At 38.9% G+C, this 13,960-nt stretch overlaps 2 protein-coding genes across 5 annotated transcripts in view; one reads left to right on the top strand and one right to left on the bottom strand.

The window, feature by feature from the left end:
• The first annotated feature begins 822 nt into the window (after nucleotides 1-822).
• Nucleotides 823-4,341, top strand: LOC121960844 (heavy metal-binding protein HIP-like). The gene is made up of 5 exons (XM_042510722.1): nucleotides 823-1,157; nucleotides 2,299-2,466; nucleotides 2,911-3,078; nucleotides 3,754-3,870; nucleotides 3,967-4,341. Exons 1-5 carry the CDS (start codon nucleotides 824-826, stop codon nucleotides 4,248-4,250), a joined length of 1,071 nt encoding a protein of 356 aa, XP_042366656.1. The 5' UTR covers nucleotide 823; the 3' UTR covers nucleotides 4,251-4,341.
• Nucleotides 4,342-11,610: 7,269 nt separating this feature from the next.
• sema5a (sema domain, seven thrombospondin repeats (type 1 and type 1-like), transmembrane domain (TM) and short cytoplasmic domain, (semaphorin) 5A) overlaps nucleotides 11,611-13,960 on the bottom strand; it is a 146,606-nt gene continuing 144,256 nt past the window's right edge. For 3 of the 4 annotated variants that reach the window (XM_042510744.1, XM_042510742.1, XM_042510743.1), the window contains one exon: nucleotides 11,611-13,031. In XM_042510744.1, the coding sequence (XP_042366678.1) occupies nucleotides 12,912-13,031 (120 nt within the window). In that variant the 3' untranslated portion in view covers nucleotides 11,611-12,911. The remainder of the gene's footprint in view (nucleotides 13,032-13,960) is intronic. The other variant, XR_006107011.1, reaches the window with a different exon arrangement.

Genomic DNA, 13,960 nt, shown 5'->3' on the forward strand with positions numbered 1-13,960 from the left:
GATGCCGTTCTCATGTTTGTATGTACACAAAATAAAAAAGCAGTCAAAAGTAGGGGGAGACAACTCGCTTGGCTCTCCAAACAAACAAACAAACAAACAAACAAACAAACAAACAAACAAACATACAAACAAACAAACAAAAACTTCACCTAACTCTTGGTAAGGAAGCAAATAAACAAATGTCAAACAAAATTTCGAACTATTCCTTTAAACTGCATTTTATCTAATATGTTTTAAATCAGCCTACACTTCATTTAGCCCAAATTACTCCCATTCATTGCTTTCCATTGTACTGTGTATCCATTTTATCTGCTGAGCAGTGCAGAGCATTATTGATTTAACTTTCAATTAGATTTTTGTCTTTGTTATACTCCTGCCAGCTCACCTTCATGTTTCAAACTCAAGCAAGAAAAACACCAGGAATAAAAAGGAATTTTAGTTAACTGCCATCATTTGGGGTAAAACAACCAAAACAGAAACAAACCCTGATATACCACTCATGTCTAAAGATTTTTGTAAATTTGTGCATCATACTACTGTAATATATCTGACTGTTGATTTGGTGCCCTTGTATGAATTATAGAGACTGTTTCTGAACTGCAAGTGACATTGACACTCTGCCACATAAAGCAGCTTCTGTTCTTCCCATAACTGTTCAGATTAAACCTGTTTACCAGCAGTTTTCTATCACTGATTCTTCTGGCATGAACTTTATATTCTCTGTTGGACACCTGCTACATTCCCATCCAGCAGCTTACAACATGATGCCGATTGTATATAAAGCAAGGGAGCTGCTTTTAATCATCTCTCAAATCTGTCCACAATGAGGGGTCGAGTCGGTCAGATAGTGCTGCTTTTCTTCCTGTCAACAGTGACGGCTCAAACACCCGATCCATCTATTACTGCTATCTGGAATGAACTGAAAACGCTGAGAGACATGGTGTATGCCCTGGGCACAGTAGTGGTAGAGCAGAGGGTAGAGCTGAGGAGCCTAGTGACCAGAATGAGAGACACTGAGCTTCAGGCGGAAGAAGAGAGGGGCAAAGTCTTGCTCCTGACAAGTGACCTGAGGAACATCTTGAAGGAGGTTGAAGCGCAGAAAACAGAGCTGGTGGTTGCTAATAACAAGATTGCTCAGATGGAGAAGGAAAACACAGGTAAAAGATCATATGTCAGTGTATTTATATGAGAAAATGCAATTAGTAGGTTGGCTTACGACTCAGATGAAACATGACAAGGAGCTCTGGCTAGACTCTGCTTTTTTGTCACAAGCCAAAAATTTGAAAACATTAGTTTAACCCTTTGAAGCCTCAGCAAATAGGCTTGATTTCTTTGAAAATCATGGAATGAAGACAATGAGCAACTTAACAAGAAATGAGCTGACAATTAGCAAGAAATTTGTAAAAAGTTGCAAGAAAACCTGCAATTAGCAAAAAAAGGAAAGAAAAGGTAGAAAAAAAAAAAAGAAACTGACCAGAAAAAAAAAAATGCTAAAATGAAATAAAATGATAAATGTAGATTAGAATGTTCTTCTGTAATCTAATTTAAAATAATTCTTTATAATAACATCATACATAGTTTTCTTGATTTTTCTTATAGGCATTTTTCTATGAAACTCTTTTTGTATAGGACATTTCATGTAAAGTTATAGCTTTTTTACCCTTGAAAGAAAAAAAAATCAATTTCAAAGTTTTAAATACTTTTGAAAGGTGTCTGAACGCTGTTCAAGAAAACTGATGTCGATCCAAGTTCTTTGATAAGTTATATTTTATAAGCTTATATGTGTTTTTTCCTAATGTCTGACTACAGAAACAAAGTTGAGGGAAAGCGGTTACATCTCACACACTTTCACAAACATTACAAACAAATCATTCACAGCAGCATCGAAGAATTGCTTCTTCTTCTGTGGATGACAATAAATGGGATTCTGACTCTGTGGACACAGAAATAATATCCACAGTGATTCACAGGCATATGGGCACATTTCCCACTTCATAACTGTCAGCTCTGCGGTGACATATAAGTCATTTTGATGTAGAAGTTTCCACAGAGTCAATATTTTGGTTTGTTTGAAGTTTGGTTTAAAGGAATCAATTTTTATGACTTCTATCACTGTTTGTTCTTTCAAATATTGATTTGAATGTTTTTATTTTCAGGAATAAATGAATTTTGCTCAAGGCTATGCTGAATATTTTCACTTGATTTGTTGTGAATGTATTTACAAAAGCTTGAAGATTGTTGTTGAATAAACGTGTTGAATGTATATTAGCAGCGTATGGCTTTTCTTTATAATTCTAGTGCTATCAGCACAGCTGGAAGGTGTCGGAAAGAGAGTGGCAGCCAGCGAGGAAGACCTGGACAATCAGGGCAGAGAGGTAGCCACTCTGAGAGGAGCGTTAAGCACCACTGAAACTCAAGTGCTACTGCAGAAGATAATTGTAGAGGACCTGGAGAAAGCAAAAACAGGTTCTTGGTTCATACCAAACATTATCTTAAATTGTGACTGATCTAAAAGCTTGTGTCTTTCCAGTTTGGTTTGTGTCTAAATGATGAGCATTGCATGAATTTTCAGGTCAGTTAATTAAAAAAAAAAAGTATTTGTATATGTGTCAGTAATTTTCCTGACACATATTATCTAATTAGAGACACCAATGGGAAAAGAAATTTCTGAATTATATTATTTAAATAGCTCATGTCAGCAAACACTATCTGAATACAGTCCTTCACACATAAAGAGGAAGAAGCACCAGACACAAAACCTCATGAAAATACATGAATATTGGATTCACTTCAATATTTCATTGCAAAACATCATTTTAGTATTTCCTCTGCTACTATTGCTAATATTTACTCTATTGATCACAAACATCATCCTCAAATATGTTCTTGCTTTCCTGTGTGCAAACTCAGAGCAAGAAACCAGATTAAATGTGATGGAGTCCAGAGTGACAGCCAATGAAAAAGAAGCAGAAGAGCAGAAGATGGATGTAGTGACTCTAAAAGCGGACCTGAACAGCACCATGGCTGAACTGCAGCTCCAAAACAATGACATAAAGCGACTGCAGAAAGAGACTGCAGGTAACATAGATATGTGACTTTAAATCAGAAGGTTGAATATCACTTTTTTACAAAGCCAGAATCAGCCACCAAAGATACAAGTAGCAATTATGTCAGTGTCACATTTTTAATGACCTTTTTTGAGTCTAAGTCATAAAACAATAAGTATTCCTTTAAATTACACTTCAGCTCTTCATTTAAGCATCGTGACTGCACGCACAAAATACCTGTAGAATTACAACATATTGGGATAGAGCCACTGAAGCAGCTAATTCAGGCAGACAACTTGAGACCACTTGAACTGTGACATGACTTACTCTTCTCGTTGCAACATAAATCCAATTTCCCCTTTGAAAATGGCAGTGTACTTAAAGGGGAGCTGCACCGATTATACGCATCAGAGTCTGCTCTGTTCACCTGAAAGCGAGGCTATAACTACTCCTATCACTTGCTGCGACAGCTGCTGCTACTGCTGCTTTTCATACAGCCTTTAAAAGCTCCACCTCCACCCCAGCACCCACCTGTATGCTCAGAGTCTAAATTACTTTAGGACCAAAGTTGTAATCGCCTCTCCCTAACAAACAATTTCCCTCACAGGATTAATAAAAGAAAAATAAATAAATAAATAAAGTGATTGTATGAGTAATAATTTAACCTGTCATGATAAACTTTTTTAAACTTTTTTTTCTTTTACAGGCAAGATTGCTTTCTCTGTTGGCTTGAACAGTCAGGTGGGACCATACAATACAGAAATCCAAGTGAAGTACAACAAAGTCTTTACCAACTTTGGCAATGCTTATAATCCTACATTAGGTACAGTTCAAGCAACAAACTGTTTCAAGCAAAATAAAGTGCTCACTTTTCTAACTGTCACATTGCTGATCTCTTTTTACTTATTTTATTATTAAGGCAAGTTCATCGCACCAGTCAGAGGAGTCTACTACTTCAGATTCACAGCATTTGACCACCACGATGACAAACATTTTGGACTTCATTTTTACCGCAATAACCAGAAAATGATGACAAACTGGGAACACAACAGGAATGAAGGCCATTTGTACCTGTCCAATGCATTAACTCTTCAATTAAATGAGGGAGATTTGATTTACATGCAGCTTCCCTCCGGATATGTTCTTTATGATGATAGAAATAATCACAACACTTTCAGTGGCTTTTTACTTTTCAGTTTGTAAGCGATGGTCATGCGGTGATCACATTGTGCCACTTGTTTATGGCGAACCAAGACATGAATATATGAATAAATAATAAATGATCAGCTTTTGACCAGTGACTCCTGAAGTATTCATTTGTTTTTTGACACTTTGATGAAAAGCCCTAAAATAACCCAGTTCTGAGCTAAATTGCTTGCAGTAAAGATTTCATCTTAAAAGTTATATGAACAACATGTCAAATTAAAGACAAATCCTTTTGTTGTTTCTGTTAATGAAGACAACAAAATGGATTGCTTTGTTTGGATTAAGTTTCTAATAACCTTCATGCAGTCATCTCAAGATGAAAAACACTGCTGTAGGCCCACTTGATCAAAGGTGTGCTTAGTGAGATTATACTTGATTCTATTTGCCAAGATAAAAACAAGTGCCAGTGATGCTCAGAATACTAAAATAAATATCTACATGCACATATAAAAAGAAAATCTAGTAAAATAAGATAAAGATAGGGAAATGGACCATGTAACAAATTGTGCAAATTAATTCAAGTTTTAAGTTTCAAATTAATTTTATGAAGCACAAACACATATAAAAGCAAGTCAAAGTACTTAAAAAAGTTGAAAATAAATGGAAAAACTCAAGTCAACAGCCCTGCCAACAGCTCTGTGAGGCTGTACATTGAGCTAAATGCTAATGCCAGCATGCCAACATGCTCACAGCAATAATGCTAATATACTGATGCTAAGCAGGTAAATAGTTATCATGTTTACCATCTTATTTTAGTGTGCTAGCTTTTGCTAATTAGCACAAAACACAAAGAACAGCTTAGGCTGATGGGAAATTATTGGACAAACTGAAGTTTTGACATGATGATGGTGTTGAAGTTTATGGATCACAAAAGTGATTAGAATTAATCCTGAGGCCAAATTGTAGGCCATTTTACTCAGGTATTTCCACTTTATGCCCTGATACTTTTACATTTCATGTGTATATAAAAAATGACATTATATTATTATATTTTCCTGACAGATATAGACTAGTTACTTTTAGATGATTTTTTTAATGTACAAACCACTGAGTATATAAATCATGAATATAGCTGTAGGCTGTTGGTTTGAAGTCTTGAGTTTGGCATTTTGGCTGTCGCCATCTTGTGATCTTAGAGCCAGAAGTGACTATATTTGGACAATGTAAATGTGTGAGTTGCATAAAAATTCAGGCCATCATAATTGTCAACAAGTGTTGAAATTAGCTATAGAGACCGAAACAGGCTGTGAACTGTAAAGGAAGGCATTTTAACATGGGTGTCTACTGGGATTTACTTAATTTTGGAGCCAGCCTCAAGTGGCCATTAAAGGAACTGCAGTTTTTGGCACTTTGTGTTGGCTTTGTTTCTCTGTCCCGTGGTTGCCACATGGTGCAAACATATGATGAGTTTATAAAATATGTTGCAATAGGCTGAAATAGTGTAAATATCCCAACTACTATATGAAATATTGTAGACTAGTAATCAGTTCCACCACGAACAACTACCATTCAGCACCACTTATGTAGTAATACAATAATAATAATGATCCACATATATGATATCTAACACTCACAGAGGCTATTGCGCATAATACTTTTAATTGGCCAATCTTAAGTACATTTGTTTTTGCTTTTACTTCCATAAATTAACTTAGGTCAAATTTTGAATGCAGGACCAGCTGTTAGTAGTATTTTTGAAACGTATTATTGCGACTTTTACTTAAAAGTATACTATGCAGAATTGTCAGTAACTGTTTGTGAACATGCTTGCTGGTGAAAGTGAATGCAAAAACGGACAGATTCACTCGCAGATTCACTCTTGTTTGGTGTTGTGCTATGGAAAATTTGCTTTTTTTCTGGAGACCTACTGGCATCTGGTCACCACCTTTTTTAAAAAGGGTCCTGAGCACAGAAAACAAGAATAAGAGAGTACAAACACGGTCTCATCCCAAGTCGTCACACATTGCCTGTTGCAGTGGACTTCCACATCTACAAATAATGCTGTAGATATCTCTCTGCTTCTGGTATCCAGGATATCGTTACCATGATGTCAGCACAAGCACATGGTGGCATTATGCTGCACATGGTTATGTTTATACAAACAGCTCATGGCAACCGCCTGAGTGTCAACAAATGTTCATGCTGCCTCGGATAGTAAGGAATAGGGGAAGGAGGCAAGTCTATACATTGCTTTGAGAAAAATTCTGCAAAGTATATCTTGAGGTTAATGATTTGAGTACTTCTGCCACCACTGTCTGAGATAAATTTTGAATAAATTATCATAATCAATCTGTTTTCAATCATTTAAATTTAATAACCAATAAGTTCATTAAAATGAACTTATTAGTTTAAAAAAAAAAGATTATAGCTCTGAGTAGGCTCATTTCAACACTCCTATTTGCCACTGACATTGCACTTCGAGAGATGTCTCCCTGCTATTGATAAGACCTGCTGTCCCAAACACCACAGTAGTCATCAATAGCCCCTGTGAGTGAATCCAGCGCTGACAGAGCCCTTCTGTTCTGAAAGGTCTCCCTATGCACAGATACCGAGGAAGCGGAGCAGCGCCAGAGCAGCTGCGCATGCTGAGGAGAATCAGGGCTTGTGGGGAAGCTGGCAGGGAAAGATGGAGGAGACATAGTGGGTAATTGGAGCGCAGCGATATCCGCCATCTTGGCTCGTTACCTAAATAACAGCTTTGATTGAGGTGAATAGGCCCATAAAGGGGTTGTGGTGGAGCTGATAAGCTTCAGTGTGGCTTGGCTGGTGTTGCGAGGCTCTTGGCATCCACGAGGGGCTCTTGGCTTCCTGCAGCTGAGACCTGGATCGGCGGGACAGGCACCTGGGATTCCAGATGTCTTGGGGTGGAATCTATGGTGGCATCTCTCAACTGGCATTAGTGCCTACGGTGACATTCATCCCTCAGTCTGGCATGACGGAATTGGCAGCGGCAAGCCAGCTTCCTATCTACCCACACATATCTGTCTGAGTGAGCGCTGCTGGAAGTCGCGCTTCCTTTTGTCTGGGATGAAGAAAAAGACGAGTTTGCGAAGGAAACTGCTGTGCTATTTGGAAACTTGGAAAGTTAAACAGACGCCAGATGCTAATGTGATGAGTATGGAATTCCTAATACGCATGGCGAAAACACATTTTCCTAGAAGATATCACTGATATGAAAAATATTTATCTTTAAACGTGGCAGCAAGGGTGTTATGGAGATCAGAGCTGCTTTGAGAAATCTCTCTCATCTGTGTGCTTTGAATACGTAGTAATGTAAATCTGTGCTGAAGCTGCATTAAGGAATGTTTGCTGCCAAACATACAAGAACGCAGAAAAATATACTTAAGGGGATGCAATGGGGGATAGTTAAAGAATCTACTGTCTGAGTTGCTCTATTTATGGCATAACAACAAATAAAGTGGCAAATCCACAGGGCTTCACCTTGGCCTCTGGTGGAAACAGATACAGAAAGAGTGTCAGGTGAGTTACACCTCTGTGGTGCTATGCTGTGGAGAGTATCTCACAGATGACCGCGTACTAAGTGTTAGCCCCACTGCTCAAGGATTCCACCACATGACAGGCGTCGGTAATCACTGTTATTTTCCCACTGCAAAAAACCACAAAATTTCATGACAGCTCATAAATTGTTCAGTAGTCCTCAGTCATCCCTGGGGTTGTTTAGTCAACATCTACTTCAATCACTCCTCAAAGCTCATACAAACATAACACATCAGCATACATTCATCATTCGGTTCTCCCCCTGAAAGCATTTTTCAGAGTGCACTGCGCCGCTGCCTGCATGGGGTCTCGTCCCAGACTTAGCTATAACTTCTTCTGATTCTCCCCACAACAAATGACGGAATAGTTATGGCAGGATTAATCACTGGTGCTGAATAACAACAGCAGCTGCATTTGCAACTTGTAGTCTGGGGACTTAATTTTGGGGGCATTTGTATAGTTAGTCATGCTGATATTACAGTGCGGACAGGGTCGGGGATCTGCTCAAGGAGGTGCAGAAAAGGCAGGTCTAAAGCACAGTGATCCATGTGAATGAGAGAAAATCTGGTCTCGAGAGGAAAAAGAGGTGTTTAATGGGATGTTCACGCTCTGTTACCTGCCTGACAGGAACAATCTCCCTCACTCACCTTGTTTGCCACTCAGTGGCCTCTGTATACAGGCTGCTAATTAACAGAGCTCCTGAATGCTTCATGAGCCAAGTGGTTACATACTCAGAGAAGTCTGGCTCATATTTGGAAAAATCTATTTATAGTAAATGCATTTTCTATTCAAATCACATCCTAAGGGTATCAGTCAAACATGAACTCAGAAATCTGATAGGGAAGCAGAGCTTTCAGACCCTGAATGGGAAATTTGTTGGTCAATAATTTGATTAATATGGTCTTATACAAGAGATCATAACAATCTACTCATTTATTTTGTTGTCCTTAACTGTTTTCCGTGATAACACCGTGTGTGTGTGTGTGTGTGTGTGTGTGTGTGTTTGTTTGTTTGTTAATGGCAATATGTTGAAAGTAATAAAGATATAATTGAAAAAAAAGCTACAGCTGGCAACTTTTAGGAAAATATTTGCAGAAAATGTCATTATATCCTGAAAGTACACGAGACGGACAATCATGTCACTTTTACTCCTTATAGTGCTTCTAGTGACATTACAATAAACCGTGGCTCTTGGGAAACAACCAATCAGAGCTGAGAACTCTAACACTGCTGTCAATCATGTCAATCACTGCTCAAGAACTGCTATCAGACTGTCAAAGTAGCACTGATCAAATATTCATCACGATTCTGTTACTGTTTGCCTATTTCTTGCATCAGTTGTTTGCAGAAACATATTAAAGTGTACTGTTTAGCTGTAAAATGAGAAAGGTTTGTGGCCAAGCACCTTCTAGCTGGATAAACTTTAAATACGAGAGCTATTAGAGAAAGCAGAGAAGCAACTAATAGTTACTGTTGTACTCACCAAATGTTAGAATTTCCCCTGACCAAGACAGTAGTGTCCATTTAATGGTAATTTCCCATATTCCTTTATTTGTAATTATTATTTCATATATTCTTTTAGCTCATGTTTAATTTACAAAACATTGTAAAACTGAAGGAGATACTACTGTCGTAAAAAAAAAAAAAAAAAAAAGCCGCCAAATTTAATAAAGAAATGTGTGTGGTAAAAGTAGGCTATGGTTGGTTAGGAAACGACAGTGTGTTACCATGCTCAAAATGACAATCCTATCATGCTGATGCTTAGCATAATCACTGTTTTAATGTAGCATGTTAGCATGCTAACATTTGTTAATTATAAACACATTATGCAACTGAGGGAAATGCCATTAGGTTTGCTGAAACTTTGACCTAATGATGAGCCTAGATGAAAAGTTAGAGCATTGCTAAAGTCAGTAGGATACATAAGCTTGGAACAATGAAACTCCTCACCAAATTTTACACCAATCCATCTATTAATCTATTAAGATTTGCGATATTTTACTGGAAAGGTGAAATCCTGGAGAAGGAAAAGTGAAGGGATCACCAAAGTCTGCAGGATTTATCCACTAGGGAACAAGAATGCCTACACAAAATTAGATTATAATCAAATCCAATAGTTGCTGAGAAATTTCAAACTAGTCCAAAGTGGTTGTCAGACCAACCTTGCTGTTGCCATTTCACTAAAATCTTCCACACGCACACACACAAACAATATGCAGATGGTAGTCCATCTCATGCTGCAAGTCACATCTCATGACACTTTGACTTCTTTATACACATGCACGCTCTCACACAGTCAGTTTCCCTGACACAAGCACAAGCCCTGCTCTTGTGACCTTTAGCTGTGACCTTTAGCCATCCCTAAATGCCACTTTGGGAAAGTCATTAATTGTCCACGGCCCTGCTGTCAAAGTGGAATGTCACATGTGTCTGACTGACTACAAGCTGCATCGCTCACATTGCCGGCAAAGTGCTGAAGGAAGCTTCAGTCCCACTCTGCTGGCTGTGTGCAGAAAGTATACATCACGTGTGCATCCAATGATGATTCATCAGTCAAGGTTTGGTGAGGTCAGTGTCTTACGGAAACAATATTGAGGAAGAAATGTGTACACTTTGCAGCAGCTCACACCACATTTCCAACCTTTAACACACACTTATGTGCATACACACTTGCACATGCACCCACTGTCCTCTATCCCCTGTATGTTTATATACAGCCATCTCTGTGGCTGTTGCTGCTTTCTCAGGAAGTAAGAATGAATTCAAGGTAGAGAGATTGATCTCCTGGAGCCAGACAGCGCTGGGTCGTACATTGGGCTGGATCAGCCCCCCTGACTCCCATCACCTCCAACTGACCAAACAGCAGGGTGATTAATAACACCCCCTCCATTACCCTCAGCACACAGATGGGACGTCAGGTTGAAGGTTGATGGAGAACAGCGCGGTGTGTGGTGTTACACCCCATCATACAGATTAGAGTTTGGACTTCAGACAGCGCCCCCTCCACCTTTACCCTGCCACCTTGCGCAATTTGTATCCTTCAGGTATCCTTCCACTACTGCTGATGTCATTTGTCAAAACGGGGCCATGCTGAGGACTCCTTTAAAAATTGGGTGGAGGGAGTCTTCCGTTCCGCTTTTGAGAGATTTATGAAGTGCTGGTGCATGCTCACGGTGCTCTGGTTTTACAGTGTCTTGCTCAAGGAACATCAAAGTCTCGAAAGTTGTCAGCACAACCCACGCTGGACAGAAGTGCCCCACACACTGAGTGCTTTATAATGCTGCTTTCACTCTAGTTAAAGCCATGGTCATGTCATTTATAAGAGCTGCAGAGAAAATAACATTTTACTAGATCAAAAACATCGAAGCTTTACTAAAGAGACAACCCAATCATCAGAATAAATGTTGGCATTGTATGTTTCTATAAACAATGGATATGTTACATTCATACGTTATTTACTCTACATTTACATTTATTTCCATTTCAACAACTGTGGTTAACTTGGTTAGTTTTGGGCACAAAAACCCACTTAAGCGTCATTGCTACCAAGCTTGCCAATTCAGTACAGTTTGTTTACACATTAGAACAGTTAGTTTGACATTTTCATTGTCAAAAGTTGTACATGGTACAAATAAAATACTCCATTCGATATTTTTTTTCTATTTTAGAACCCTCTGTTGAGATATTTAGCTTATGTATGCAACTTTAGAAACACTGATATGACATAGATGAAATGTACAAATGTAAAATATCCGTGGTTTGCAGATATAAACAATACCAACATTATCTGGCAACTGAATGAGATATTGGAAAAATTAATCTGTATAACTCACACTCTGACAAATCTGTTGTGTACGAAGCAGTTTTTAATTTATGCACAGTAACACAAGCAAACATGTAAAAAGAGTTAGTTGCAACTGAACCACTGAATAACCTAATATTCGGTTATACACTCTGAACAGAAATATCTCAACTTGATGAATGGATCTCATCGTATAGTATATGGGTAGCGCTCCAGTTGGGGTTCAGGAAAGAAGCATCTGCTATGCTCCATCTGTACAGTAAATGCCATTAACATCCTGCTCTCACAAATTACATATTTAACTCAGAAGCCAAAGGAATAGCGAACACTATCAAAATTCAAAAACATTATTATTATTTTTTTTTTTACAAAAAATATAAAAAGTACGGTGACAAAGACTGAACTTGATGCAGGCTGACATGGATACTCCTGATTACTTGACTGGATGCACATAAACTTTCTTTTTTAAAAGGAAATGTTTTATTTTTTAAACACTTGAGACACTGAATAAATGTATTTAGAAAAAAACTACAGACGTAGGTTTTAAACTTAACATCCTGTACAAAGCAAAAAATAAAAAATGGAAAAAAAGAGAAAGCAAAAATAATGTTACACTGAAAGTTCAGTCACTGCGAGCTGCTAGAGCCTGCAACAGAAAAAAGTGGACAAACCTGACCAACGGCCTCAAATATCTACATCCTGATTCTAGGAATGGGGGTGGATATTGATCCATCTGGAGACTGCTGCAGCCGTGAATGCTAAAAGCCATCAGGCATCACCACAGTCTTTGTTTTTATGACTTCCAAAACCAGTCCTGAACTTAAGACCAGCAAAAAAAAATGCTGCTTTCGACTCCCCAAACCCTGGAATGCGATCAACCATGCAAAAATGAAACAGAACAGCAGAGAAAACACGTCAAATGAAGTCATGCAAAGCGGTTTTGTGGTTATTTCCCATCATTACAAATGCAGATCTGTTTTTAGAGGCGTCACAGGAAAGTTAAATGGGGATCACGTTTCCCACTGTCTCTTCGAGTTCTTATTTTTCCCTTTTTTGTCCACTTGGGAAATCCAGTTGTCCATTTCTCAGAGAGAGTCAAGGCAAGATTTGCCCCCCAAAAATGAGCTTTCCAAGTGTACCCCAAGGCACCTGAGAGAAAGTGGGCATTTCCCTCTGTTGGCAACACTGTGTGTCTGTTTTTATTACATACCAGCTGCCATAGAGTCTGAGAGTGGGACTATCCCACGCATGGTGTCACGAATCTCAATACAAAGCACAAAGAAAAGAATACAGTCAAACTGGATGATAGGGTCGGTGTCCCCACCTATGGTATGGAGTCTGAACTGCCGAATCAAGGCTTAATAATCATCGTAGGTGTTGAGGTCGGTGAAGTATGCATTGGTATAGGTCTTCCCGGCAAGCTGTGGGTTGAAGTACTTATTTCTTTCCTCCAGAATCAGATTATTTTTGTTGAAGGCCTGCGGATAAAAAAAAAAAAAAATGGAGAGGATAAAAGGGAAAGGAGTCAGCATGGACTTGCCTGCGACACATGGATCAAGTGATTATTCAGCCCAGATGGCAAGGTAAAAGCAAATCCATCTAGCCCCAAAAAGAAAAAAAAAGGAGCAACACAAATCAATGGGGAGGCCGCTCAGTGAATGAAACATACATTTCACGGAGCAAGGTCAAAGCATTTGCAAACAGGCTGGAAAAATGATAAGCCACCACAGGGCGAAATTATTTTGATGCGCGTCCGTATGTCCACCTCTGTCATCTCTAATACCCAGCATCAGCAGTTTTTATGGCCCTCCAATTGTTGGTCCTCTAGGACAATCTGAGCCATAAAAATCGATCAAGGGTGAGTCTCTTTTCTGTTAAACAATGAGGAAGAGCCATGGGGGCATCTTCTCTGTCCCTGCGTGACATAGTAAACATGGAATGAGCTTCTGATGTGGTGCTCAATACAACATCAGCAATTTGGCAAATGGATGTGTTCATATGCATTCTGTTGCGTGTGCTGGGAAGTCCCTTGGGGCAGTGTAATTGAACACTTGATGATGCTGCATTTGCCATTGATGGATGCTTCCGACTCGACACTGATAGGGAACAAGTGTGCTGGACGAAAAACTCATACATTTCGCTTCTTCCCCATTATGTGATTTGCACACAAAGGGAATGTAATCAACACTCCCGCAGCCCCGGAGATGGTTATGTGTCTCCGCAGGTGGCCCCATGGCTGCTTTTAAACAGCTGTGCTACGATGCTTGTTAGCATCATCTCCTTTGTCTTCTTGCCTTAAACCGCTTTAATTGGCTGAAGAATGATTACATTTGAGTTTGCGGTGCGGTAAACAAAATGTGCTTAAACTAAGAAGTGGCATAAGTGATAGAGAGGTAACAGAGGAGCA

This window comes from Plectropomus leopardus, chromosome 21 (genome assembly GCF_008729295.1).
Source record: "Plectropomus leopardus isolate mb chromosome 21, YSFRI_Pleo_2.0, whole genome shotgun sequence".
NCBI lineage: Eukaryota > Metazoa > Chordata > Actinopteri > Perciformes > Serranidae > Plectropomus > Plectropomus leopardus.

Excerpts from the sequence above, each read along its gene's own strand:
- LOC121960844 (XM_042510722.1), top strand. The coding sequence starts at position 824 with ATGAGGGGTCGAGTCGGTCAGATAGTGCTGCTTTTCTTCCTGTCAACA. Across the intron at positions 1,158-2,298 it reads GATGGAGAAGGAAAACACAG|TGCTATCAGCACAGCTGGAA; the intron begins GTAAAAGATCAT and ends TTATAATTCTAG. Across the intron at positions 3,871-3,966 it reads TGCTTATAATCCTACATTAG|GCAAGTTCATCGCACCAGTC; the intron begins GTACAGTTCAAG and ends TTTATTATTAAG.